At 39.4% G+C, this 26,058-nt stretch overlaps 1 protein-coding gene across 1 annotated transcript in view; it reads left to right on the forward strand.

The window, feature by feature from the left end:
- The first annotated feature begins 2,091 nt into the window (after positions 1-2,091).
- Positions 2,092-26,058, forward strand: part of TAF3 (TATA-box binding protein associated factor 3) — a 173,423-nt gene continuing 149,456 nt past the window's right edge. The window contains exons 1-2 of the mRNA XM_021706845.1: positions 2,092-2,137; positions 4,514-4,756. Of these exons, the coding sequence (XP_021562520.1) occupies positions 2,092-2,137; positions 4,514-4,756 (289 nt within the window). The remainder of the gene's footprint in view (positions 2,138-4,513; positions 4,757-26,058) is intronic.

The following is a 26,058-nucleotide window of genomic DNA, read 5'->3' on the forward strand; positions in this document are numbered from 1 at the left end:
TCTAGTCTGAAAAATGGAGACCCACAGACTCGCTGTACTACTTAGGCCCCGGATTCCATTCCCACTTCCACAGTGCTGCCAAGAGCATCTGTCCAAAACACAGATCTGATCCTGTCATTCTTCTTAGAAATATCTCAACTCCACTGGTTACAGGCTAAAGTTCTCAGTTCTTAGCAGCGCACAGTTCCCTTTGTGAGCTAGTGTTTTTCTTATCTCCCCTGCCACCCTGCCATACTAATCTGCGGCCATGCTGAGCCACCTGCCTTTTCCAAAATGTTGTAGGCTATCCGTTCCTATGTGCATGCTGTTTCCTACCTCGAGTGTCCTTCATGCCGGTCCGCCAGTGGTACTCCTTATGTGTTGAGATGCGCTTATCACTTGCTCTAGGGACCTCATATTATCAGCTCTCTTAATTCTGTGCATATTTCTGTGGTGTTATCACCTTGTTTTGTAATCATCCGTGTATGTCTCTTTTCCCTCCCCAGGAGACAAATTGATTATATTTGTATTCTGCAGCCTAGCTTGTGGCCATAATATACAATAGGCACCTAGGAAAGATTTGTTGAATAAATGAATGACTTGATAATCCATTACTGTAATAGCTATTTGTTGACACCACATTTTGAGTTCCAGAAATGTGTATTTTTTGAGTACTTGATTTCACTAATACTTCTTTAAATGCAGAGTAACACACGTTCGTTGTTATCTTGAAAGTACGTCATCAGCAGAGTATTCTCCTGGCCTTTGCTTCTTTCCCTGACCCTTGAGTATGTTGTTACCATTATGTACAGTTCAGATTATATTTTTGCTACCAAGTGCTCTAAGTAAGGACAGATGTTCTGTACGTTTAGATACTCAAAATATCCCCTGAATACATAGTTACTTTTCTTGCTTTACACACAGACCAGAATATGTGCTGGTACTCCATGTAAGTATGTATTCCAAAGTCATCAAGGGATCATTGTAATGCTTTGGATGTGGACCTTGATGGTTAACTTTTTGGTTTCAGTGAGAATGTGATTGTTAGGTTTGTTATTCCCCATCGTGGCTTGGTGACTTTTTTTTTATTAACACGAGTTTTGGTATGCTTATTAGACATATTTTAGATTCTTTTTTCTATACTATTCTTACTGTAAAATCAAATTTTGCAATTTTGTAGTCTATCCCTCTAAATCCTTTTTGTCTTTTTGACATCGTTTATGGAGCATCACTTATGAACTAAGCTCTGTGCTAGATGTTTTGACATAAAATTACTAAGAAATAATTTCTGCTCATAAGGTGTATTCCAGGGTGTCAGAATGTCAACAAAAACGAACTGATAGGTTTTTAAAATGTGCTCAAAGCAAGCATTAGAAATTATTATTAGTTCAATTTTAGAATTTCCCTAAGGTGACAGTTTATCTGAGTGTTCGGGGCAGATGTTTCCGTGTTGTGTTGTGTTATATAGGAAACATGTGTGCATGCACTGAAAGCAGACGCCGCATCTGTCAAATTTTCAACACTTGTACTCTAACTTATTTATTGCCTGGCACAGGGAGTAAATGCAGAAGGAGTAAGGTAAAGGAGAGGTGGCTGTAGACTGTGGATTCTGGGGTAGGATGACTCCACAGAAAAGATAAGATTTGAGTTGCGAAGTATACGGTTGTATGAAGGTGTGGAGTGAGATGAAGTGTGATAAAAGGACTAGTAAAGTGACCAGCTACACGTGTAGCCAGTTCATTTGAAGAGTGTTTGAGAAAAGTGTTCAAGAGAGTGAAATCAGGTTATGAGGGACTTAAAAGCTGGACAAAAAATTAAAACGTGGTAGAAAACATCCCATACTCCTAAGTAGGGTAATAGTGTGATTAAAGTGGTATTTTAGGAAAATTGTACTGGCAGTGAAGCACAGGAGAGATGGAAGTGGGCAGAGGTTGGAACTATACTGAGAGAGTGATAGTGAGAATAGAGAAAAAGAAAAAATATGAAAAAAAAGAAAAGTGGAGGGGTGGGGGCGGAGGTGGGAGTAAAAAGTACCAGAAGGTTTTGGATTGAGGTTGCAAAGCAAATGAAGGAACTTAAGGTGATTCTATTTTTTAGACTGAAAGAGCAATAATGGCTTTAATAAGAATGGAAGAGTTGAAAAGCATCCCTGTGTTCAGTAAGAGGACAAATGAGTATTCATTTTATTTCTTTATTCTTTTTTATTACATCACAGAAGTAACTTGTAGAACAATTCAAAGACCTCAAAAGTATTTGGAGGTAAAAGCAAGTCTTCTGCTTCCCCTATACCATTCCCTTCTACTGCAGCCCCCCCCCAACTGTTGCCCTCTGGCTGTTTACCCTTCTAGACTTTTCTGTGTGTGTGCACAGTTTGGATTCTTCTTTTTCACTTTGCAGTGTGGTTTAATTTCAGACATCCTGAGTTTAAAGTGATCATAGAAGATTTCAGTAAAAAGAGTTCTTTAGGCTGCTGAAAAATCAGGAACTGGAATTTTCATAGAACTTGTTAAAGATATACAGACCTTAATTAAGTTCTGCTAAGGGTAGACATAGGAAAAACTTGCTTTTATAAAGAAAATCTCACTATATTTCACTTACCTTTTGCTATCAATCTTGTGGTGTTTTCTATTTACATTGAAAATTTGTACATGAATTACCTTTATAATCCGAAGTCTTCCTTGCAAATCATCTGGGGTTTTCAAAAAAGGTTTCATGGGGCCAGGCTAGTTGGCTCATATCTGTAGTCCCAGGGCTTTTGGGGAGGTTAAGGCAGGAGAATCGCTTGAACCCAGTAGTTCGAGGCTGCAGTGGGCTATGGTCATCGCACTGTACTCTAGCCTGGGTGACAGAACAGAGCAAAAGCCTGTCTTTAAAAAAATTAATCAATGTATTAAATGGTATGATTCACTCAACCGATATTTACTGTGTGTAGCCACTGTTTTAGGCTGCAGAGATGCATCGGTAAACAACAGGGGAAATGGAACGGAGATTGACTTAGTCAATATAGCACAGTACTTAGTTTTATCTTTTTTTTTTTTGAGTTGGAGTCTCACTCTGTCACCCAGGCTGGAGTGCAGTGACACGTTCACGGCCACCATAGACAGCCTCAACCTGCTGGATTCAGGCTATCCTTCCGTCTCAGCCTTCCAAGTAACTGGAACTACAGGCGTGCACTACCACACCCAGCTAATTTTTTTTTTGTTTATTGTAGAGATGAGGTCTCGCCAAGTTGCCCAGACTGGTCTCAAACCCCTGGACTCAGACAGTCCTCTCACTTCGGCCTCCCAAAGTGCTGGGATGACGGGCTTGAACCACCACGCCTGGCCTCACTACTTATTTAATAACTAAAAAAAAAGTCAGACCCAGTGGCTCATGCCTGTGATTCCAACCACTTGGGAGGCTGAGGTGGGAGGATCACTTGAGGCCAGGAGTTCAAGACCAGTCTAGGTGATGTAGCAAGACCTCATCTCTAAAAACAATAATAATAGCAATAGTGTTTATTGGGGCTAAGTGCAGTGTCTCCTGCCTGTAATCCCAGCACTCTGGGAGGCTGAGACAGGAGGATCGCTTGACCCAGTAGTTTGAGATCAGCCTGGGCAACATAACGAGATCTTGTCTCTACAAAAGATAGAAAAAATTAGCCAGGTATGGTGGGACACACCTGGAGCCCCAGATACTCAGGAGGCTGAGGCAGAAGGATCACCTGAGCCCAGGAGGTTGAGGCTGTGGTTATCCGTGATCATGCCACTGCACTCCAGCCTGGGCAGCAGACTGGGACCCTGACTTATAATAATAATAATAATAATAATAACAATAGTAATAATATTTGTTGGGCATATGCTTTGTGTCAGTCACTGTTCCCGATACTTTTGATCATCTGTAAAATATGATATTTGTTCTGTACCAGCTGATCATTAATTAGTATGATTGCCTGTGGTGCTCTGGTTAGCTGTCAGATCACATTTAAAATTGACTTTAAGAATCAAAACTGGACTAGATTTAAAAAGTGGTACATATACACAGTGAAATATCACTCAGCCATAAAGAAGGACAAACATATGGATTTTGCAGCAATTTGGGTGGATTTAGAGTCTATCATACTCAGTGATCTATCACAGAAACAAAGAAAAGAATACCATATGTTCTCATTCATAAGCGGCCCCTGAATGTTTACCATAATACTGCAAGAAAGGGATTGGCAGGAGTGGAATACTGCTGGCTTGGCAATGGGAACACATCAATAAGGGGACCTGATCTCAAATCAGGCAAAGTGAGGACCAAAGGAAGGCCCAGACTTGACCTGTATAATGTCCAGTTGTACACCTAATCCTGAAGTGTACCCCACATCTTTAAAATATTTTTTAAAAAGAATCAGTTTTCTGCTATTTAAATAATGTGATATTCTGCTTAAGAATCTACTAAATTCCTTCCAATAACTAAGTCTTAAATATATAATATACTTGATTCTCAGCTTTCTTAGAAATATTCATGGAACTTTCTTCAAATAATTTGATTTGCTTTTGCCTTTTTTCAGATGGCCGAACAGACCCAGTGTTGGATGATGTTGGCGAAGCCTTTCAACTTATGGGAGTTAGTCTACACGAACTGGAAGACTATATCCACAATATTGAACCTGTCACTTTCCCACATCAAATTCCATCATTTCCCGTTAGCAAGAACAATGTACTTCAGTTTCCCCAGCCTGGAAGTAAAGATGCAGAGGAAAGAAAGGAATACATTCCTGACTACATGCCACCCATCGTGTCTTCTCAAGAAGGTTTGTGTGACTGGTTTCTTCCTCATACGTCAGTGGCTATTTGAGTGGATTTTTACTCTTTTTAGCTTTGCTGTGCCAACATCTAAATTCTGGAAACACAATCGGAACATTTTAATGTTATTTACACATCATTCTAACCCTTAAACCAAGAAACATTGCTGTACAAAATATCTCTTCCTAGGCAGAACCATGGCATAAGCATGGTTGTGTCTGATGAGGCGTTTATCTCCTTTGTAAATTTTAAGTCGGAGAGAACAGAATGTGATGCCAGAGAAAAGCCTTTCAACAAATGTGTTGTGTGAGAATGGATTGTTTACTAAACTAGAAAACCTTTGAAACAAAAGAAAAAAATGGGCCGCTCTTCTCCCTCCTTCTTACTAATGTGAGTGGAGAGCCATGGCTTTGTCCTGGGGACAGTCGGTGAGGTGGGAACATTCGCTGATACTGTGCAGACTTACGTCTGTTTTTTATAATGAGAGAAGTGTTTTCTGTTTGATCTTGTAGAACTTCTGGTTATGAAGTGATCAGCTAATCAGGCACAGTGGTCAGTCCCATTGCAGAGTTGCCATTTTTCTGCATGATTTTAGATGTTGATCAGTAAGTTCACTGAAGTTCTAAAGAGCTATTTAAGCAATTTGTGTTCAGTAATATAGGCACAAAGTATTTCTTCTCATAAAAAGTGGGAAAGTTGCAATGAATTCATTTCCTTTTTAAAAAACATCCCAAACCTCCCAAACTGAAATTCTGGTTTCCATCAAACACACCTCCTCCCCATCCTCCAGGCCCTGGCAGCCACCAGTCATTTTCTGTCTCTATGAGTTCATCTACTCCAGGTACTTGTTATGAGTGGAATTGTACAGTATGTGTCTTTTTGGAACTGGTTTACTTCAGTTAGCCTTGAGAGTTTTTCCGTGTTGTAGGCTGTGCTAGGATTTCCTTTTTTAAAAGGCAGAATAATAATTTAACTACATGTATTTGCCACATTTGTTTATCCATTCGCCCGTTGATGGATATTTGGGTTGTTGCTACATTTTGGTGCTTGTGAATAATACTGTTAGGAACATTGCTGTACAAGTATCTGTTCGGGCCCTTTCTTTCAGTATATTTGGTTCTATATACAGAAGTCGAATTCTTGGATCATACAGTCATTCTATGCTTAATTTTTGAGGAACTACCATGCTGTTTTCCACAGTGGCTATACCATTTACCTTCCTGTTGGCAATGTCCTAAGGTTCCAATTTCTTGTAGTTCATTTCACATAATTACCTGTTCTACTTTAATAGCATTTTGAGGCCGGGTACAGTGGCTCACGCCCATAATCCCAGCACTTTGGGAGGCCAAGGTGAGAGGATTGCCTGAGCCCACAGGTTCGAGACCAGCCTGGTCAACTTGGCAAGACCTCATCTTTACAATAAATCAAAAATTAGCCAGAAGTGGTAGTGTATGCCTGTAGTTCCAGCTACTTGGAAGGCTGAAGCGGAAGGATCGCCTGAGCCCAGCAGGTTCAGGCTGTGGTGGCCGTGAGCATGCCACTGTACTCCAGCCTGGGCGACACAGTGAGACTCCAACTTACAAAAAAAAAAAAAACATGGTTTTTTGACATGTTACCTATTTGTTTCAGGGACTAGGTTTAAACTTAGAGTAAGTTGTTTTACAATCTATGTATGTGTCAGTTGCCTCATTTGAAAAACTGGAACAATGTTGGGCCTAAGTTGTAGAGATTTGTTGTGGATTGGTGGGTCATCATTGGACACACTGGGTCTTGGCTGTAGTGGACTGCTGAATGATACTGATAAACTGACCACTCAGAACTGAAGCTAGGTGTCTTATAATAATCTACACTCAAATATTTGGTCCTTGTGTTTTATTTTTATAGCATACAAATATTACACAATAAAATTCTCTTGCAGTGTTATGGTTATCATGTTTAAATACTGGCAAGGAAATGAAACTGAGATATCAGATTTATATTGGGTAGTGAAGGAGAATGAGAAACAATTTAGTGATTTTTAGATACCGACTTCTGGCAGAATTACTGTATTACAGTACAGTTTGGAATTTCTTTTCTGGATTATTTGAAGCAAAAGAAGAATCTTATTTCATTTAAAGTTGTATACAATATAAAGTGTAAAACATTTTAGAGGGAAAACAACATGTCTTGAGAACGCCCCTTTTCATTTGCAGCCGTCCCTTAGGGATAATCTAAGAAGGAGAATTATTGCCAGTTCATAAGATCTGTTTCATAAGGAGGCACTAGGTGACAGGCAGAACAATAAGATGCTTATCAAAACCCTTTCCACCCTTCATAGGGAAAGGATATAAAATGCAATCCTGTTGTTACCATTTTTTAATATAGCCGTACAAGTCAACTTATTATCATTTACAATCTGAAATATTTTCTTCCAGTGGGTACAGCATGTGAGAAAGTCCCTAGTGTTCTGCTTAGTGGTGCAGAGCGTGGTCCAGAGGTGAACAGCTTTGATAGTGACGCTGTTTGATGAGCTCCTTATTTTCCTTTTACTTCCTTAAGAGCCACGGACAGGCCAGACTTTGGTCATAACCTGCTATTAGCAAGGTGCTACACTGGGGCTCCCCTCTTCTCGGTCATTCACCTTGGTTCATGTCAGAAAAGCCTTTGTCCGCTCTGTGCACTGCTCTCTGGGTGCTGTGGTGAGTGCGTGGAAGAGGTGTGGGCTGTGGTAGGCGGAACATGGATTCCATGGAGGCACTCGGACATGGCCCGACGGCTTATTGCATTTCTAGTCTTCCCAAGTCACTCTGCCTTTCTGAACTGTATGTTCGTCATCTGTAAAATAGGTATAGTTTTCCCTCTTGTATCAGTGACAGGGAGGATTAAGACATTTATATGAAATAGAGCAATCCTTAACCCAACTCAGGACAGTGAATGTTAGTTCTTTTCTCATTTTTCCTTTCTTGCTCTTGGAGACTTTACTTTTGAATTGAAATACAATATACATTTATGAAGTCACTCTGTAATAAGAATAAGTGTAAAGCTGGGCATGCTCCCTTACACCTGTAGTCCCAGCTTTTCAGGAGACTGAGGCGAGAGGATTGCTTGAGCCCAGGAGTTAGAGACTGTAATGTGCCATGATTGTACCTATGACTAGCCACTGCACCGTAGCCTGGGCAGCATAGCAAGACCCCATCTCTAAGAAAAACAAAGAATAAATGTAAAACAATGTTAGCATTTCATGCTTAGGAGCTGAGGGAACAGATTTAATAGCTGGGCTGGGTAGATGCTTGACTGAAAAGCTGATTATCCACAGTGTGAAGATGATAGAAGAGGAGATGATATAGAGGAGTTCTTGCCTGCTGTATCTGATTTTATGTTTAGAAGTGAGACCTCTTTGAAAATATTTTATACATGCACATTTTTGCTTGGACTGTTACAGTTCCGATGGCTGGTACCCAGTGTGTTTTATCCAAGAACATTCTCTCCTCAGCTTGCCATACATATTTTCAGATTCACACCAATACCATATTTTTTGCTTCCTATTTTATTGTGCTGAGGAATGTCAAAAATAGTACAGTGTACTATGCCAAAGTCATTGTTTGGTTCTCAGAGTGTGGTCACAGATGACTGGTCAGTGAGGGTCATTTAGTGGTCTGCTGATTGATTCAAAATATTTGTGCAGAAAGAAAAGAGAGAAATAGAAACCATGTACAATGTTTGACTTATTGTAGGAAACTTACCAAGCTCAACTTAAACTTGGTAAAGATACTGTGATGTTGCCACTTTTAGGATTCCTAGTTTTTAAAAATTTTAAATAGGCTATTTTTTAGAACACTTTTGATTCATAGAAAAAATTGAGAAGGAAGCATGGAGAGTTCTCTTATGTTCCGTTCCATTTCCTCCGTTATTAATATTTTACGTGAGTATAGTACATTTGCTATAATTAATGAACTGATAACTGATACTGATGCACTCTTATTAACTGAAGCCCATACTTGATTTGGATTTCCTTAGCTTTTACCTAATGCCCTTTTACGGTTCCAGGGTTCCATCCAAAATACCCATTACATTTACTTGTCTTGTCTCCTTAGACTCCTCTTGGCTGTGACAGGTTTTCAGGCTTTTCTTGTTCTTGATGACCTTGACAGTTTTGAGGATTATTCATATGTTATTAGATGCCCCTCTAATGGAGTTTTTCTGATGTTTTTCTCATGATTAGACTGGGGTGATGTGTTTTGGGGGAGAAAGACCACAGAGGCGAAGTGCCGTTTTTATCCCATCACATCAAAGATGTATCCCATCCCCTTAACTTATCACTGTTGGTGTTCAGGGAGATCCCTTGGCTGAGGCCATGTGTGTTGGGTTCCTCCACTGTAAAGTTGTCCTTCCCAGCTTCCCATACTGTGCTGTTTGGAGAGAAGTCACTGCATGGTCCATGCTTAAGAAGTGGGAAGTTGTACCCCCATCTTTGAAGGTAGAATAGCCACATAAATTATTAGGAACTTTTCAGCATGGGGACTTGTCTCTTCCCCCAGAAGTTTCTATGTAATTTAGGAAGCCCTTTAAACATTTAGAAACATTCACTGGTTTGAAAAAGTGAAGTAATACCAGCTTGTTGAAAAAATATATTGCCCAAACATATGAGGTAGAAAGTGAAAGTGTCTCCTCACTTTTCTCAGACTCCCAGAATCTCCCAGCTTAGGAGGTGTGACTCCTGCCTCTGGCTGTGTTGCACTTTGAGCTCCTTTTGTCTGTATTCAGGGTCTACTTCAGGACCTGCCATTTCTTTCTCATGCTACTGCAGTATGGCTCTACTCCCATTCTTGAAGCACTTCTTGCTGAGGTCACCAGTTACTATCTAACAGGTGATCTATGGGCAACTTGGTACCTTTTTAGCCACTTCCTGGTCCAAGAAACAAAACTTTGCTAACTGTCTCAGAATCCCTGCCATGTGCCCAGCCCCAATCCTAGCTGATCCTCATTCCCTTCAGAAAGAACACAGTCCTGCCTTTATGGCTTTCTGGGCTTTCTAGTGTTCTCAGCCCAGTGCATATTCCTGGACACATTAACTTAGTATTCTTAACACTGCATCCCTTTTGTACTTTGCATGTCCTTCAAGTCTCTTAGTTTGCAGTTCCTCCTTCCCATTCCTTTCTTTGTCTACAATTTATTTGCTGAAGAATCAGGGTCTTTTGACTTACAGAATTTCCCATAGTTGGATTTTGTGCATTATGTACTCATAGTTCAGTGTGTTTCTCACACATTGGCGGTGAGAATCTGAGGCCTAACCAGACTCAGGTTTGGCAAGATATTGTCTGGTTTTCCCTTTTTTTGATAGTAGCAGTGCTCATACTCAGGGCCTAGGTCCATCGATTCATTAGGGGTTGCAAAGTAATGATGTCCTGTCATTTTGTTTTTATTTCATTCTTTGCTTGGAATAATTTCACGAGGAAATCCTTTCCTTCATCCGCGGTGTAGTAACCTGGTAGTTTATATAAGGAAAGCAGGCTAAATGCTTGTTTTCATTTTATATACCCAGTTTTCAAGAAAATGAATTGGTTCCTTGTCATCCCTGTTGAGTGAGCTTTTAAAAATACTGTATCATTATGAACTCATAGATTTAAACATATTTGATAGGTTTCATTTGTTAGACTCCTTGCCCTTGCTGCCCCTCTGATTGTCCCACCTTTGGCTAGTGGTGCTTCTTCGGTCTGACTTCTGAGTCCTTTTGACATGACCCTCATAGTCTTTGATAACATCCTTATTCTCTGGTGCATCAAGATGTCCTAGGCTCATCTTGTATGTTGATGCTTTATGCTTGGAATCTATCACTTTTCCAAGAAACCTTGGTTTCTTGGGAAATAGTACTTTTCTTTTTTAAATTTTTACTTGTTTATTGTCAATTGACAAATTATAGTTGTATGTATTTTGGGGTACAAAGTGATGTTATGATTTATGTATACCATGTGAAATAAATAAATCAAGCTAGTTAACATATCTATCACCTCTAATACTTATTTTTTGTAGAGAGAACATATGAAATTTACTCTCAGTGATTTTCAAACACGTAATACATGATTATTTACTATTTTCACCATACTGTGCAGTATATCTCAAAGAAAAAAACACTTATTGTGCCTGTCTATTGAGGTTTTGTATCCTTTGACCAATTTGTCCCCATTCCCTCTATCCCCCCTCAGCCTCTGTCACCACCATTCTTCTCTCCGCTTGAGTACGATTGTCTTAGATTCCACATATAAGTGAGAACATGCAGTACGTATTTGTCTTTCTGGCCTGGTTTATTTTACTTAGCATAGTTTTTTTAAATTCCATCTTTCTTGAAATAAATGACAAAATTCTTTTTTTTTTTTTTTTTTTTGAGTCAGAGTCTTACTCTGTCGCTTAGGCTGGAGTGCAGTGGCATGCTCATGACCACCCCAGCGTCAACCTGCTGGGCTCCGGTGATCTTTCTGCAACAGCCTTCCAAGTAGCCGGAACTACAGGCACATGTTTCCACACCTGGCTAAGTTTTGATTTATTGTAGAGATGAGGTCTCACCAAGTTGCCCAGGCTGGTCTCCAACCAGTGGACTCAGGCAATCCACTAGCCTCAGCTTCCCAAAGTGCTGGGATTACAGGCTGAGCCGTTGAGCCTGGCCCAAAATTCTTTTTTAAGGTGAATAGTATTTCCTGGTGTACCTATACTACATTTAAAAAAAATCCATTCATCTGTTGATGAACACTTAGGTTGAGCTCGTGTCTTGGCTGTTGTGCATGGTGCCTCAGTGAACGTGGGAGAGCCGACAGCTCTTCTTCACACTGATTTCAGGTCTTTTGGGTCAGTACTCAGAAGTTGGAGTGCTGGATCATAGGGAATTCTATTTTTTGTTTTTGGAGGACACTCCACCTCGTTCTCCACAATGGCTGCACCAATCTGCATTCCCACCAACAGTGTACAAGGGTTCCCTTTCCTCCACTTCCTCACCAACCTTACCTTTCATCTTTTTGATGACAACCATTCTACAGGCGTGAGGTAGTATCTCATTGTGGTTCATTTCCCTGATTGATTAGTGATTTTTCATCTATCAGTTGGCAATCCATATATCTTCTTTTGAGAAATATCTATTCATGTTTTAATTGACTTATTTGTTTTCTTTCTGTAGAGTTGTTTGAGTTCCTTATATATTTTGGTTATTAACCCCTTATCAGATATATGGCTTGCACATATTTCTCCCAGTCCATAGATTTGTGTCCTTACCCTGTCGTTTCCTTTGTTGTACAGAAGCTTTTTATTTTGGTGTCATCTTATTTGTCCATTTTTGCTTTTGTTGCCTGCTGTCTTGGTGTCAAATCTAAAAACGCATTGCCAAGATCAATGCCTTGTGGTTTTTCCCCATGTTTTCTTTTAGTAGTTTTGCAGTTTGGGGTTGTATGCTTAAGTCTTTCATCCATTTTGAGTTGATTTTTGTAACTGGTATGAGCTCAAAATCCAGTTTCCTTCTTCTGCATGTGGAGAGCCAGTTGTCTCAGTACTGAGAAAGTACGCGCAATCTTGGTACTGGGGATAATTAGGTAACTCCGTTGGTCCTTGTTTCTAGGCAATAGCTAAACAAATCTATATTTGTGTATATACATGTAGATGTATATAGATAGATAGGGTATCATGAGTTCGTATAGACATTTCCAATTCAAATTCAAGACTACAGCGTTTTTACTTTTTATGTTACATCAGTAAGTACTTTCATCTATACCGAGAATTCTGGTTCTCAGGAATACAGAAGATGATAAAATTAGAATATTCCTTAATCTCTCCTTGGCTTTATCCCAGATTATACATAAAATATTGATGCTGATACTATCATTCATCATTAGTGAAACAGGCAAAAAAATTTTTTTTTTGCTTATGCTGTCCTATTAAACTGATTTTCTATAATTGTACCATACTGTCAGATCATATAGCTCCTTTCTGGAATTCTGCCACCTCACTTCTGAGTTTTTCTAGTTTTGGTTTATGTTCTTTCATGTCTTTTAGATCATTTTAAAATAGAACGTGATAGGGTTCATCTGGTTTTTGAGTGTGTGCTTCTCTGGTACTCATTGTAGGGATGTCGTTTTGGTATTTCGTCTTCTTTTCCTTATAGACATTGTGCACGTTGTTTTGGTTTTCTGAACCTTGAGGAGGAGATTTAGGGTGGTTTTTCTGACTGCGTAGTGCTCCCTCTTCTGTGGTTTTTGTGTAATGGTCACAGATGTGGTGGCTGGCTTGCTGAGCTTTTCTGTCCCTGTTTTCCTCCACCATTTTTTTTCTGGATCTTCTCTTTCCTTCGTGTCATTTTTCCTTTTCCTGCTCAGCTGTGGCTCCGATACCAGCCATGTCCGCTCAGTGGGGCTCTGTCCTGGCAGCCGGCAGCGGGGTCAGCTCTGAAAGCTCATGGGTGATGTTCAGCCCCTTGGGTCTTCCCCAGGGCCATGTGCCCACCTGTTCTTGAAGTGGTGACACCCTTCCCAGCTTCAGGCTTTTCTTGCGTCAGCCCACCAGGCTTTCCAGCAAATACCTGGTGGCCGTTTTGCGGTTCTCCTCCTTTGGGTTAGTTTCCCCATTGCTTCTCACTGCTTCCCCGGCATGGAGGGATGTCTTGTGGCTCTTGGTGGCTTATCCTCACCTGCTTGTATATTGGTTGCTGACTGTCCTCTGTCACCTGGTTATGTCAGTTGTTCTGTGTTCATGTCACAGTTTGGGAAGGTCCAAAAATACCTTGTCCCAAGTGCTCCTTTCTTCCCAGGATTCTCTTTATCGATCCTTTTTACTACTTTAATCACAGCTGGATACTTCTTGAAACTGCTGCCCTTCTGTGATATCATAATCCCTTAAATCTCCTTACATGATGACCTCATTCTCAGGGCCTTTCATGGGCTGTCTTCTCTGGCTCTGCTCCCTCTATGATGTTGGTGCTTCCATGATTTTGTCCTTGTCCTCCTGTGTTTCCACCTGACCTGGTGTCCGTGGGCTTTCACGGCTGGAACTCACGTCTGTGTGCTGATGACTCCCCAGGCCGGGCCTCTGCTCTCCCCCATCAGACCCCACGTCCATTTGCCTTTCCCACGTTTTCCTTGGGCGCCTCGCACTGGGAACACCCAGGACGACATGCCTTGTCTCCCCTGAAAGCACACGTGTTCTCTTCTTGGTGGCACCATCTCCACTCAGTCACTCGTGCCCAAAACCTAAGTCTTGTCATCAGCCCTGCCCTCATTCTCTCCATGCCCCATAGCTGTTCTGCTATTTTTGTCTCCTGAAAAAATTCTAGAATACTTTTCCTTTACTCCCTTTGTTTAAACCTTGCCTGAACTATTCTGATCTTCCACACTAAACCTGCTAAACAAAAAGTTAACATATTCCATAGTATAAAACACATTATTAGCTTTTCACTACTTACAGTTGCAGAGAGCAACCTCTGTTTTCTCAGAGAAAAACAAAAAAGTCTGGAGAGTAATTTTCATTTTTGCAAAATAAAAATGCTTTAGTCATTTTAGAGAAAAGATGTTTATTCTTACAACCTTGATCACTTATTGAATAGAAGAATGTTAATGAGGATATTTGCACTGCTTTCAGTCACTAAAATAATATTTGTGAAAGAAAATCATGTTGTTAAGAAAAAAAATAATGCCTGTATTTATTTGAAAGTAGAAATATAAAAACAGTCTTCAAATAATTTATTTTTGATGTCACGTGGTGTATTCATAAGCATTATCTCATTTCATCTTGAAACAACCCCTAAAGCAGATGCTATTATCATTGCCATTTATAGAAGAAGAAATGGAAGTTTCAAAAAATGGGCAACTCAGCTTCCCTCGTGTTACATTGTGAGTTGGGAACAGAACTGGATTCAGATTTAGTTGAGTGCATTCAGTGATGCACTTGTGGGCACCTACTGTGTTTGAGTCCTACACAAGCCACAGGTGTTGAAGGTGGAGAGATGAAGACGTGTTCCTCCTCGCTGCTTCGGCCTTTCTGTGACTGTTGGAATCTCTGCCGGGCAGCATGTTCCTGCACAGAGAAGTGCTGTTGTCAAGCCAGTTTCCTTAAGTGGGCAGGCTTACAGACCCCCTCCTGGCCCCGGAAGACCTGCTTAGCTGGCCTTGTTCACACCTCACCCACTTGAGTGTGTGACTGTGCTCCCTTGACCCTCTCGCTTTCCCATCCATTACCTAATTGGGCTGGAGAGCCAGGGTCTGAGGAAAGTTTATTCTGTGTATTTAAGTTAGCTGTCGGGAAGCATTGTTTTGTTTGTTTTCTTAATCCAACAGCATCTGGGCCAAAAGATTGCATCTGAAGTGATATCAAGGGCTGGGGTATTGTGATTTGCCTGTAATGCTCAGTACACATTTCTTAGCATAATACAGGGCCTTCCACAATCAGAATTCTGCCTACTTGACATGCTTATTTCCTGCCCCTCATTGCTTCATGGTTTACCTTTCAGAGTCCTTCCACTGCTAGCGTTCCAAAAGGAACTGTGTGCCTCTGTCAGCTCATGCTGATGTGGAGTTCAGCCTGAGCTTCTTTTATCACCTATGCAGTATCTATTCCTGCCATCACGCTTAATATATTTTCTTATAGTTATTGATTTTATTTGTCTCCAGAACTTACACTGGTGTGACTTCTTCTGTTAATCCTACACTCCTTCTCCATTGTACTTTTTTTGCATAAAAGCAAAATTCAGGACATAGAGAAAGTTACTGACTACTGTCTTTAGGGACATTTTTTAGAATCATGGGGAAGCAGTCTCAAAAATTAGCTTGTCCAAAGTAACATGGCTGGGAAGTGACAGGGGTGGCAGTGGGATCCCAGGTCTTGCCCTCCGAATTCTGTATTCTGTGCATCAGTCGTGATCCTGGCACTATTTTCAGAGCACAGGCATAAAAACAAAAGTTTTTCTTGTGATCCTCAAGTCTGTTTCTTTTCCTTTCAGATTGCCTTCTTGAGTGTAGTTACTTCTTTTTTTTTTAATCATGTTTTGTTAGCATCTTTAATTCTTTTATTAGATTTGTCCTTTTTGCTTATTATTGTTACTCTTAGATATAGTTTTTTTTACCCAGAACTAAAGACTAAATTAGGTTTTCTAAAAATATGGGTATCTTTTGCTTTACATTTTTATCTTTTGGACAGTTGGAGGTGTGTAACATTTCAGAACAGAGATTGTACCGGCATACACAGATATGATAGATATAATTACAAATTATAGTGGACTTTGCCAAAATTCTCTCCTGTGTAAAAAATTTTTTCCTCTAATCTATCTGGATTTGTTTTTAAAAAGCACATTTCTAATGTTATAATACAAGTTTTTATGTTTCTAAATGAACAGAGTAATCATATCAAGTGTCTTAGGAAAATGGAGTGTTTTGATATTTACTACAAATACCAAATGTATCTACTTCCCTTTTCTGGTCATCCAGAACAGAAAAGAAGATTTTGTTACTTTTTCCCCCTAGGTTAAAAAATAGCCTTAAGTGTAACTTATGTGTTATCCATGGTTATGTTTTTGGGGAATTTTCCCACATTTGTGTGGGGGGAAGAGAGAAGGAGAGGTGTTGAGGAGGGGGAGGGCCACAGATGCCGTGTGGCTGGCTGGCGTAGACCCCAAAGTTAGTACTTTGGTTATGACTTGGGATTTACTCTGTCTTGCTTTTCTGAATTTGAATCTGAATTTGAATAATGGAGTAATTGCCTTTTATTTAACTAACTACCTCATATAGCAACGTAAAACTGTCCTATTTCAGATAAAACAATATCAAGTTGTTTGCTGCTTTTATGGTGATTACATACTGATCTTGTACTGTTGGTGCTAAAAGGAAATTCAAAACCAATTCTCATCCATTCATTCATTCCTCAAGTAGCTGCTCATTTCTGGAAATAGAGGCAAACAACAAAGAAAGGACCTTTTCTGCTTTTCTAGAGCTTACAGTCTACTTGGGGAAAGAAAGACTACTGTTTACAATGTTATTTTAAATTATAACTTGGGATATGTAAAGGAAAACGGAGCACTCCACCCCTGTAAATACCAGAAGTTCTGAACTAGTGTGCTACAAGAAGGGAGGAAGTCAATGGATATTTTTTATGTGGGAGATAAGATGATTAAGTAGATTATGTTGGGTCTGAGAAGGAAGGACTCAAGATACCCCTGGATGAACATCTTGATGGCTTGTCGCAGTCATCAGGGCAGGGCAATAAGAAGGGCCAGGTGTGGAGACGTTGAAAGGCTGGGATTTGGTGATAAGTTGTAGAGAATGTGATACAGAGAGGAGCCCATGCTTCAAGCTTGGAGACCATATGGGTAAGCAGATATCAAAATGTCCAGAACTTAAACACACTGGCCAGATCTGGAGTTGCAATCTACTTATTTACTTATGTATGTATGTATTTAGAGACATCTCACATTGTCGCTGAGGCCAGATCTGGAGTAAAAATCTATTTTTAAAATTTAGAGGCGGGGTCTCAATTTGTCATTCAGGCTGGAATGCCGTGGCATGATCATGGTCACCACCACAGTCTTGATCTCCTGGACTCAGGTAATCCTTCAGCCTCAGCCTGTTGAGTAGCTAGGACTACAAGCATGCACCACCATGCCCAGCTAATTTTTTTATTTTGTAGAGATGAGATCTCACTATATTACCCAGGCTGGTCTCAAACTCCTGGGCTCAAGCAATTCTCCAACCTTGACCTCCCAAAGTGCTAGTATTAGAGGCGTGAGCCACTCCCTCCAGCCTTGGAGTTAAAATTAGAATGGACCTTATTTCTTTTTTTCGTAGAAGTCAAGTAGAGTTCAAGATGATATGATGTGACAGGAACCCTGGACCCCGGGCAGACTTGGGTGCTTGTTGAGGGCAGCAGGTGCACTTGCGTAGGTAAGACTGGTGACTGATATACTGAGACGGACCAAGGCCTGTTGTGGCCCGCTCCGTGCCCTGTGTGGGACAGAGGCTCCCCACATTGCCACCATGCCCAACTAATTTTTTTATTTATTGTAGAGACAAGGTCTTACCAAGTTGCCCAGGCTGGTCTCGAACCCCTGGGCTCAGGCAATCCTCTCGCCTCCACCTCCCATAGTGCTGGGATTACAGGTGTGAGCCACCGTGCCCAGCTAACCATACATTTCTTAAGATTAGGGCTTAAACTTTCATATATATATATATTTCATATATATATATTTCATATATATATATGAAAGTTTATATATATATGAATATATAATATATTCATATATATATATATGAACTTTTATACAAGGATACCTGATAGTCACTATTTGCATGTGTTGTTTGACTACAAAAATTTATGGCTTGGTATTTCATTAAAGTATGACAATTTAAAGCCTTGTTTTAAAAACAACAACAACAAAACTTTCTCCCAAATATAGTATATCTGTTATTTCTTGTTCCAAGCCCTAGTTCCCTCCTTTATAAAATGGGAATAATAACCTCATGGGATTGTTGTAATTGAACAAGATATAAATAAAAATCTTACACATTATTATAGGTCTTAGATATAATCTTCTGAGGGCAGGCCCATGTTTATAATTTGTCCCTGAAAAGTCTCAGCACCAAGCAGAATGGTTGTCATACTGGAAACTAGTACAATAAATGGACACATTCCTAACAGTGTCCACTCTAATTCTTTCTGATCTGGGAATTCTGGCTTGCTGTGTGAAGCGTGGTGGCCTCTGGCAGGACTGGGTCTGTGTCTGCGGGTTGGTACCACACTCTGGTGAAGTATGGCCCTCTCTGCCTCTCCCACAGTGGCTGCTGTGCAGACCCAAGCACCCCTGGGTCCTGCTAAGAGGTGGAAACTGTGGGGATAACGTGGTGTGACCAGGGCTTCCCAGACAGCGTTTCCACTTCTGTGTTTGCCTTCCAATGTTTTCTGATCTGCTTTCAGTTTTACTGCTCTGCTTTTAAGTAACTTTTAATCTTTTCCAAACCCTTAGACATATTAAAGATTTTTTATTTCAAATAATAATTCAGTGTAGTTATTTGCATTTTATTTTACCACAGGAAAAAAGTAATACTTCTCTTTCTCTTCCTCCCTCCCTCTCTCTCTTTTTTTTAAACTATAAGCACTGTGGTAAGTTGTTGGTTAATTGTGTTGCCTAATTGTTGATATCTGTGGCAATATGGTGTTACATGCACAATTAACATTTAATAATTGATCATTTATCTCATGTAGTCAGAATTGTTTTAAATTTATAATTCATTTTTATCAAGTATTATGTATTAAAAATATAATGTTTAATTGCACTGCTACTGTTAGTAATATTTTATCATACATTTTTTTCTTGGTTGGAGACATCATATTCTGCATTATAAATGAGAATTAATTCCTTGTTTTATATGGAAGTGATTACAATTCAGTAGGTGGCACTCTTTCCTTTTTTATTAGAGTTAATAAATATCCAAGTAAATGCCAGATAATGTTTTTAAAATCTTGAGAAGCAGCATAGGATTGTAAGCCATTGATGACTTGCTTTAGAAGGAATAGTAACAATTTGTTAATAATCCAGCTTCTGTGGAACTTTGTCAGAACAGTCACATATGAATACGCTTAATATTTGTTTGCCGTGAGGAGGCTTCTGTATCTAAAATAGAATTTTTTTTAGCAAAGGCTTTGTGATCTCCTTTGTGAAACTCTAGATTTTCTTTTAAACGTTTTGAAATTATCTTGTTATTACCTATTTTTCTTCTATGTTTTGATTTTTAAACACTATCATCAACGTTTCATTAGAATACATGTTAAAAACTAACACATTTCCCCCATTCAAACACGGCAGCTTTTCTTGTTTTTCATAATAAAGAGACTATTTGGCTGGTTTAACTAGTTAGTACAACTTAGTTTTGCTCTTTTTGTTCAACACTATTGATGTTCTGCTTTTTTTTTTTTTTTTTTTTTGAGTTGGAGTCTCACTCTGTTGCCCAGACTGGAGTGCAGTGGCCACCGCAGCCTTGACCTGCTGGGCTCTGGTGATCCTTCCGCCTCAGCCTTCCAAGTAGCCGGAATTACAGGCATGCGCTACCATGCCCGGCTGATTTTTTTTTGTTTCTTTGATTTATTGTAGAGATGAGGTCTCTCCAAGTTACCCAGGCGGGTCTCGAACCCGCGGACTCAGGCAATCCACTCACCTCAGCCTCCCAAAGGCGCGGGATTACAGGCTGAGCCACCGAGCCCAGCTGATGTTCTGCTTTTTTTAACTTAAGATTATTTGTTATGTGTTCCTTGTTTCTGTGTATTTTTTGTATTTCCTATTTTTTAAAGAATATGCTATAATGTACTTAGCTATTCTCTTATTGATGGGCATTTTAAATATTTTAAAATATTACACTGTTGCATCAATTATCTTTTTGCATGTTTTTCTATTACTTCCTTATGATAAATTCCCAGGATAGAAGTTTTTAGGTTAAAGATATAAACAGATTTATGGTTTTTGACACATATTACACATTGCTTTCCAAAAGAATTGTATCAGTTTACAATGAAATAATGAATGTATGATTATACCAGAATCCTAGCAGTCTCACTGGAATTGAATTTCCAAGTGTAATTTTTTTTTTTTACTAGCTTAGATCAAACAATTGGGATGGGGTATCATTTTGTTTTAAAAATTTTAGTTGAGTGTGGGAACCGCAAAAAGCAGCTCCCACTGGAATATAACCAGTGTTATTTTGATGTGGTTCTTCAAGCCTTTGCGTGTGTGTTCGTGTGTGTGCATGGTGCCCATTTTAGCATCACTTACTCATAGTGTATAATTTTATATACTGCAGTTTTCATTTAATTAATTCATCTACTGTATGCTAGGTGTTGACTAATTTCTGTATGCTAGGAAGTCAGGTATAGGAGTGAGCAGGAAATGGATGAAATGGAGTGAGATGACTTAGTTTGGGTGTGAAGAGGCAAGAGAATGTTTGGGAAGAGCAAGGACATGGAGGTATTTGAGTGTGTTAGGGATTTTTATCTGAAATTCTTTCCTAATGAATATCTGAATATGAATAGCAATTATCTGTTTAGATTGAGTGTGAGGTTGAGAGGGTGCCTCTGAAATAAAGATGGAGAACATTATTCTATGTTGCTATGGAATTATCATAGCTGTCATTTTAAATGACCATCCCTTAGTGTTGAATATCGAGGCCTCTTCTGAGTTTTAATGTAAATGAATACCACTACAATATGTACTTCTACTAACACAGCTTTCTTGGTATTATAGATTATTTCTTATGGTTGAGCTGAAAAAATTTGATTACTGAGTTTGAAAGGATAAAGTTTTAAAATGTAATGTTTGATAAAATTCTTTTAACAAGTATTGCATGAATTTACAGTACCACTGGTAACATAGAATATCCGTTATATTTCATCCTTTCATTTAAAAGACTATTTCTAATTCAATAGATGCTTTCTTTTCTTTCTTTCTTTCTTTTCTAGTTCTTCTCAGACTTATATGTAACATGATTTGAGAAAAAGTGTTGTTAACCCTTGGTGTACTGTTATGATCCACTGGCTTTCATCTTTGTTTTTAAGTTTTGTTGTTGAGCAATTTTGACTATTTGAAAGGATAGGCATTGCATAGTTTTTATTCTTTCCTAGAGGCTCCTAAAAAAAAAAAGGAAGTTTTTCCTTTAAAAAACTTCAGTGAAGCTCATTCTGTCTTGCCTTTTCCAAATGTTTACTGTAGTTTTTAAAGAACTCTATGGCATTATGGGGCTACAGGGATCCAACTTTCCAGCATCTTGAAACATTTTACTGTTTGTCATTGTAGATATTGTTTTATTATAATTCATTATTTTTCATCAGTTATTCCCAAATGTGCTTAAAAAAGGCATAAAATAATAAGAAAATGGGAGAATGATGAAATCAGCTAAATAAGGATGATCAAAGAGTGAACTAAATCATCGTCCTTCACTTTTCTACTGCGGGACCCAAAATACGTTTCAAGAATGTATTAAGAAGGCCTGGAAACAAACACCTTTTTTGTCTACTTTTAACTTTCATTTGAGTACAGTTGACAATTTAGAATTTTTCATTTTTCACTTATACTGGGAAAGAAAAAGTTAACATGTTTCACAGTTATTAGACAAATCAAAATAAGTGCAAAGAAGTAGCCTTTCTGCCCTTTGATGATGATGGAATTGGTCATCTACATGAAATTTCAGATTCTGGGTCTTCAGATGACAACCTCCTTGATGAATTTTCTTAAATTCAAGAATAGATATATTTCTAAGAACAAACAAGAAATATGGTTTCTCATCTAGTCATTCAACTTTTTAGAAAGGACTGCCTTACATAGTAATATTTTTGTGACAAGAATCTAGACCATCCTGTTTTGAAAAGATACATGACAATTTGAAAATTTTTTATACTTTAAAGCACCAAAATTTACAGGATAAGAAAAGGTTTGGTATGGTTAAATTCTTATTGACATTTCTAATAAAATTGTTTTCACTGTTCCTTTATTCTTGCTCCTGTAAATGCTTCATAAAATGGCTTAAAAATATAAAAGTTCCATTGGACCCAGATGTTAAATGGTACTGGCTATTCTTCCTGATCAACTGAGGGTTAAAGTTAAAATATATGTCAGATTTAATGGCATTATTACATTTTCACACTTCTCTTTAGTGTACAACCTTAATTATGTCTGACAGACCCAATTGGGAATAGTTAGAAGGAAGTAGTCCTGGACCAATCAGCAATGAAATGGAAAACTCAGGAAGTCCCAGTGCCATGGTAAAGGAGAAAAACTCATTTTTCATTTCCTTTCATGTACAGTGTGTTCAGATTAACTTTAAAGGAGAGCGAGATGTAGGTCGGGAGACTTTGTCTGCACTGGAGTATTACCTGTGTGTGGAGCCGTCTCAGCAGGTATCCCGTCATCAGCTCACAGCCCTCTTGCTCCCTTGACGCCTGCTAGATATCGTGTTGCAAATTAAATAAGAAGCAGGGATGAACTGAGTTTTGCGTGTAAAGGATTTCTTAAAGTGCAACTTCAAATGAAGTTGTGGGTATATTCATTTTTATTGAAGCCGACTTTGTGGGAGGGGTAAGGGACCTGGAACTGTCCTCTGTGGGATTAAGAAAAATAAAGTTTATGCCTACAGTTCAGCACAACTTAACGTATCTCTGTGGTACATTTCATAACTTTTATGAATACTGCACAATTGTCCAGCCCGCGAAAGAGGTATTTATTTAGCTTACTGTGACTGTGCGCCTATTAGTAGGCATATGCTTAGAGTTGAGCTAATGTTTCACAGCAGGGTGTCTTGAGACTCTTCTTTTTCAGCTTTGCCTTTCTCAATTTTAGTTACAAAAGGAAATAAAACATGGTACATTTAGATCATACCTTGAGGACTGAGAGGCCAAATTCTGGATTTGCTGAAGCTTATCAACTGCACCACCACAACCCTTTATATACTCTTTAACTTAGGTGGCACGCGCTGATGTACGGGCTTTACATATTAACCTATTGAGTTCTCATGATAACCTGTGAAGTAAGCATTATTATCTTTACATGAACAAAATCAGGTGTAAGGACAATAACTTCTGATAACATTTGTAACTGGTGGGTCCAGGAGTTGAATCCGGGCAGTCTCGCTCCAAAGAACTGAAGAAAAATTGCTAAGCAATTTCTATGTTTATATTCTATTACTGTATGTGATAGTCCCATCTACAAGGCATCATTCTGAGGTTCAGAGACCCATAAGGGAAATCTGGGTACGTTACGCCATTGGTTTCATCCTGTAGAACGTGGACTTCTGGGAAGACTTGGGGCTATCGCATGGGATGTGTGAATTTAGGTTGCGTAAGCATTGAGTGCAGGATGCATTTTACAATACTATGTCTTATATAGTTGTATGGGGGGGCACCCCAAAAACCCAGAACTTATTTATAGAAACTTGTGTATTTATTCTTACATGTTTAAGCTTCAGTCACCTTCAGAGTACTCTCCTTGAGGCAATACATTTCTCTTGAGGCAATGCACCTATCAAGAACCTTTTTTCTACTGCTCAAAACAGTTTTGAAATGATCAATTCTGATGCCTTTGAGTGCTTGTGCCGTTTTTTGTGTCATTGTTGGCAAACGTTTCCCTTTGAGGACTTTTTTCATCCAGGAAACTTCTCAGTTTCTTGAGGCCAGATCCGGTGAACAGGAGGGGCAGCACACTAGGGCCATGCCATTTTTGATCAAAAGCTGCTCTGGACACTCAGTGTGGTGTGGGCAGGTGCACTCAGAAATCACCCGTTGTGAAATGGCAAACACGTTGAAAGAATCTCCACACAAAAAACAAAATTCACTGAAGCCCCCAGCACAACCTCCCACAACAGTGCTAGCTGGTCCACTGATGCTCATGGGCTCCTAGAATACTCACCTAGTGGGGGAAGCCTGTACTACAAGGGGTCCACCCTCCAAAAGGTAATTCTGTGTTTTTTGGTGTGTCCCCCCCCCGTATTTTAAATGTGGTTAACATGAGAGGGTTGCCTGAGTCCAGGGGTTTGAGACCAGCCTCGGCAACTTGGTGAGACCTCGTCTCTACAATATATCAAAAAATTAGCTGGGCATGGTAGCGTTCACCTGTAGTTCCAGTGATTTGGAAGGCTGAGGTGGAAGGATAGCCTGAGCCCAGTGGGTCAACATTGGGATGGCCATGAGCGTGCCACTGCACTCCAGCCTGGGAGACAGAGTGAGACTCTGACTCAAAAAAAAAAGTGGGTAACAGTTGTGGTTTATAAAGTTCAAATTCATCCAGTATTGCTTAGTTCATAGCTTTTTGTTACTATGTATTATCCCAATTAATCTATATTAAAATTATAATAATTTGGGGGTATTTATGAACCCTTTAATGTTTTAAAAAAGAGGGGATATTATTTGTTATAAACGGTCGGGATTCGTAGAGTGACAAATCACAGGCTTTGCTTGAAGTTCTCCTCCACCCCTGCCATCTCCTGATAAATCCTCTCTATCCGAGCCAGGGTGAATTGCTCAGTCAACCACAATGAAACCCAGTGTTATTTTCTATTCTTAGTGATGTACCTGTAGATTAAATCTTTACTGTGTTTTAATTAAGAAGCAAACTTGACAGTTACTGCTCTTTTCATTGATTTACTCTCATGAATGGGCAAGTGCTGCATTCATTTTGTTCTGGGCTTGACAGGACACCTCACGCGTGCTGTCAGTTTGGGAAAGTCATATGTTGCAGGCAGAAGCCATACCATGTGTGAATTAAAATATTTAGATTCTATTTAAACTGCTATTTCAAATGTTGGTCTTGTAATATATATTCTGATATTTCAGCGATAAAAGTTTAACTTTCGGGTTTTAGATTTATTTTCCAGTTCCCCGAAACATCTAAGTTAGTTATAAAGTTCTCTCTGCTTTTTGGGAACTTTGTGTACGTATTTGTGTTACGGTGCTTATTACTCGTTTATTCAGTTTGTTTAGTGCTTATTTATTGCTCTCTTGTATGTGCCAAGCACTACTGTGAACACAGAAAATACGTAAGTGAACAAAACCAGATAGAAATCCCTGCTGTTGTGGAGTTTACACTGTAGTGGGTGGAACGGACCAGAAGTAATAAACCTAACAAATAAGTGCATCCTGTAGTATTTTGGGAAGGGGATAAGTATTATGAGAAAAGAATAGAGCATTTTAAGGGGGAACGAGAATGTTAGGGTGTGGAGAAGAATGTTGCAATTAAAAAGGTGGAAGTCAAGAAAATAGTGAGAAAGGGAATTTGAGCCAAGACTTGAAGGAGGTGAGAGGCATAGCTGGGTGGGGCGTTGGGGGCGAGAGTGTTTCCAGCAAAGAGAATCTAGTTCAAAGCCCACGAGGGCTCAAAGCTGTGGTGTTGCGTCCTATGTGGAGGTCATATGACTGGAGCAGGAGGAGACAAGAGGTGTCACCATGATCACCCTGGAGGCCTATGGTCAGAGTGTGGCTTTTATTCTTAGTGAGATGGATGAAAGCATTTTGACTTCTTTTTTTAATTTTATTTTAAAGATGTGGGGTACATTTCAGGGTTAGGTATACAAATGTTGATTATGTAGGTACCCTTGATGAAGTGTGCCCCTCCCTCCCCTAGCAGTTTCCCTCAACTGTCAATCCCACCTCCCCTACCCTGGCAGTTTCCCATTACCGCCAATCCCTTTCTTACAGTATTATGATAATTGTTCAAGGTTCACTTATGAGTGAGAACATGTGGTACTCTCTTCTTTGTTTCTGTGATAGATCACTGAGTATGATAGACTAAATCCATCCAAGTTGCTGTGAAGTCCATGTTTGTCCTTTATGGCTGCATAAT

Source organism: Carlito syrichta, unplaced genomic scaffold (assembly GCF_000164805.1).
Source record: "Carlito syrichta isolate Samal-C Ts95f unplaced genomic scaffold, Tarsius_syrichta-2.0.1 Scaffold316052, whole genome shotgun sequence".
Classification (NCBI taxonomy): Eukaryota; Metazoa; Chordata; class Mammalia; order Primates; family Tarsiidae; genus Carlito; species Carlito syrichta.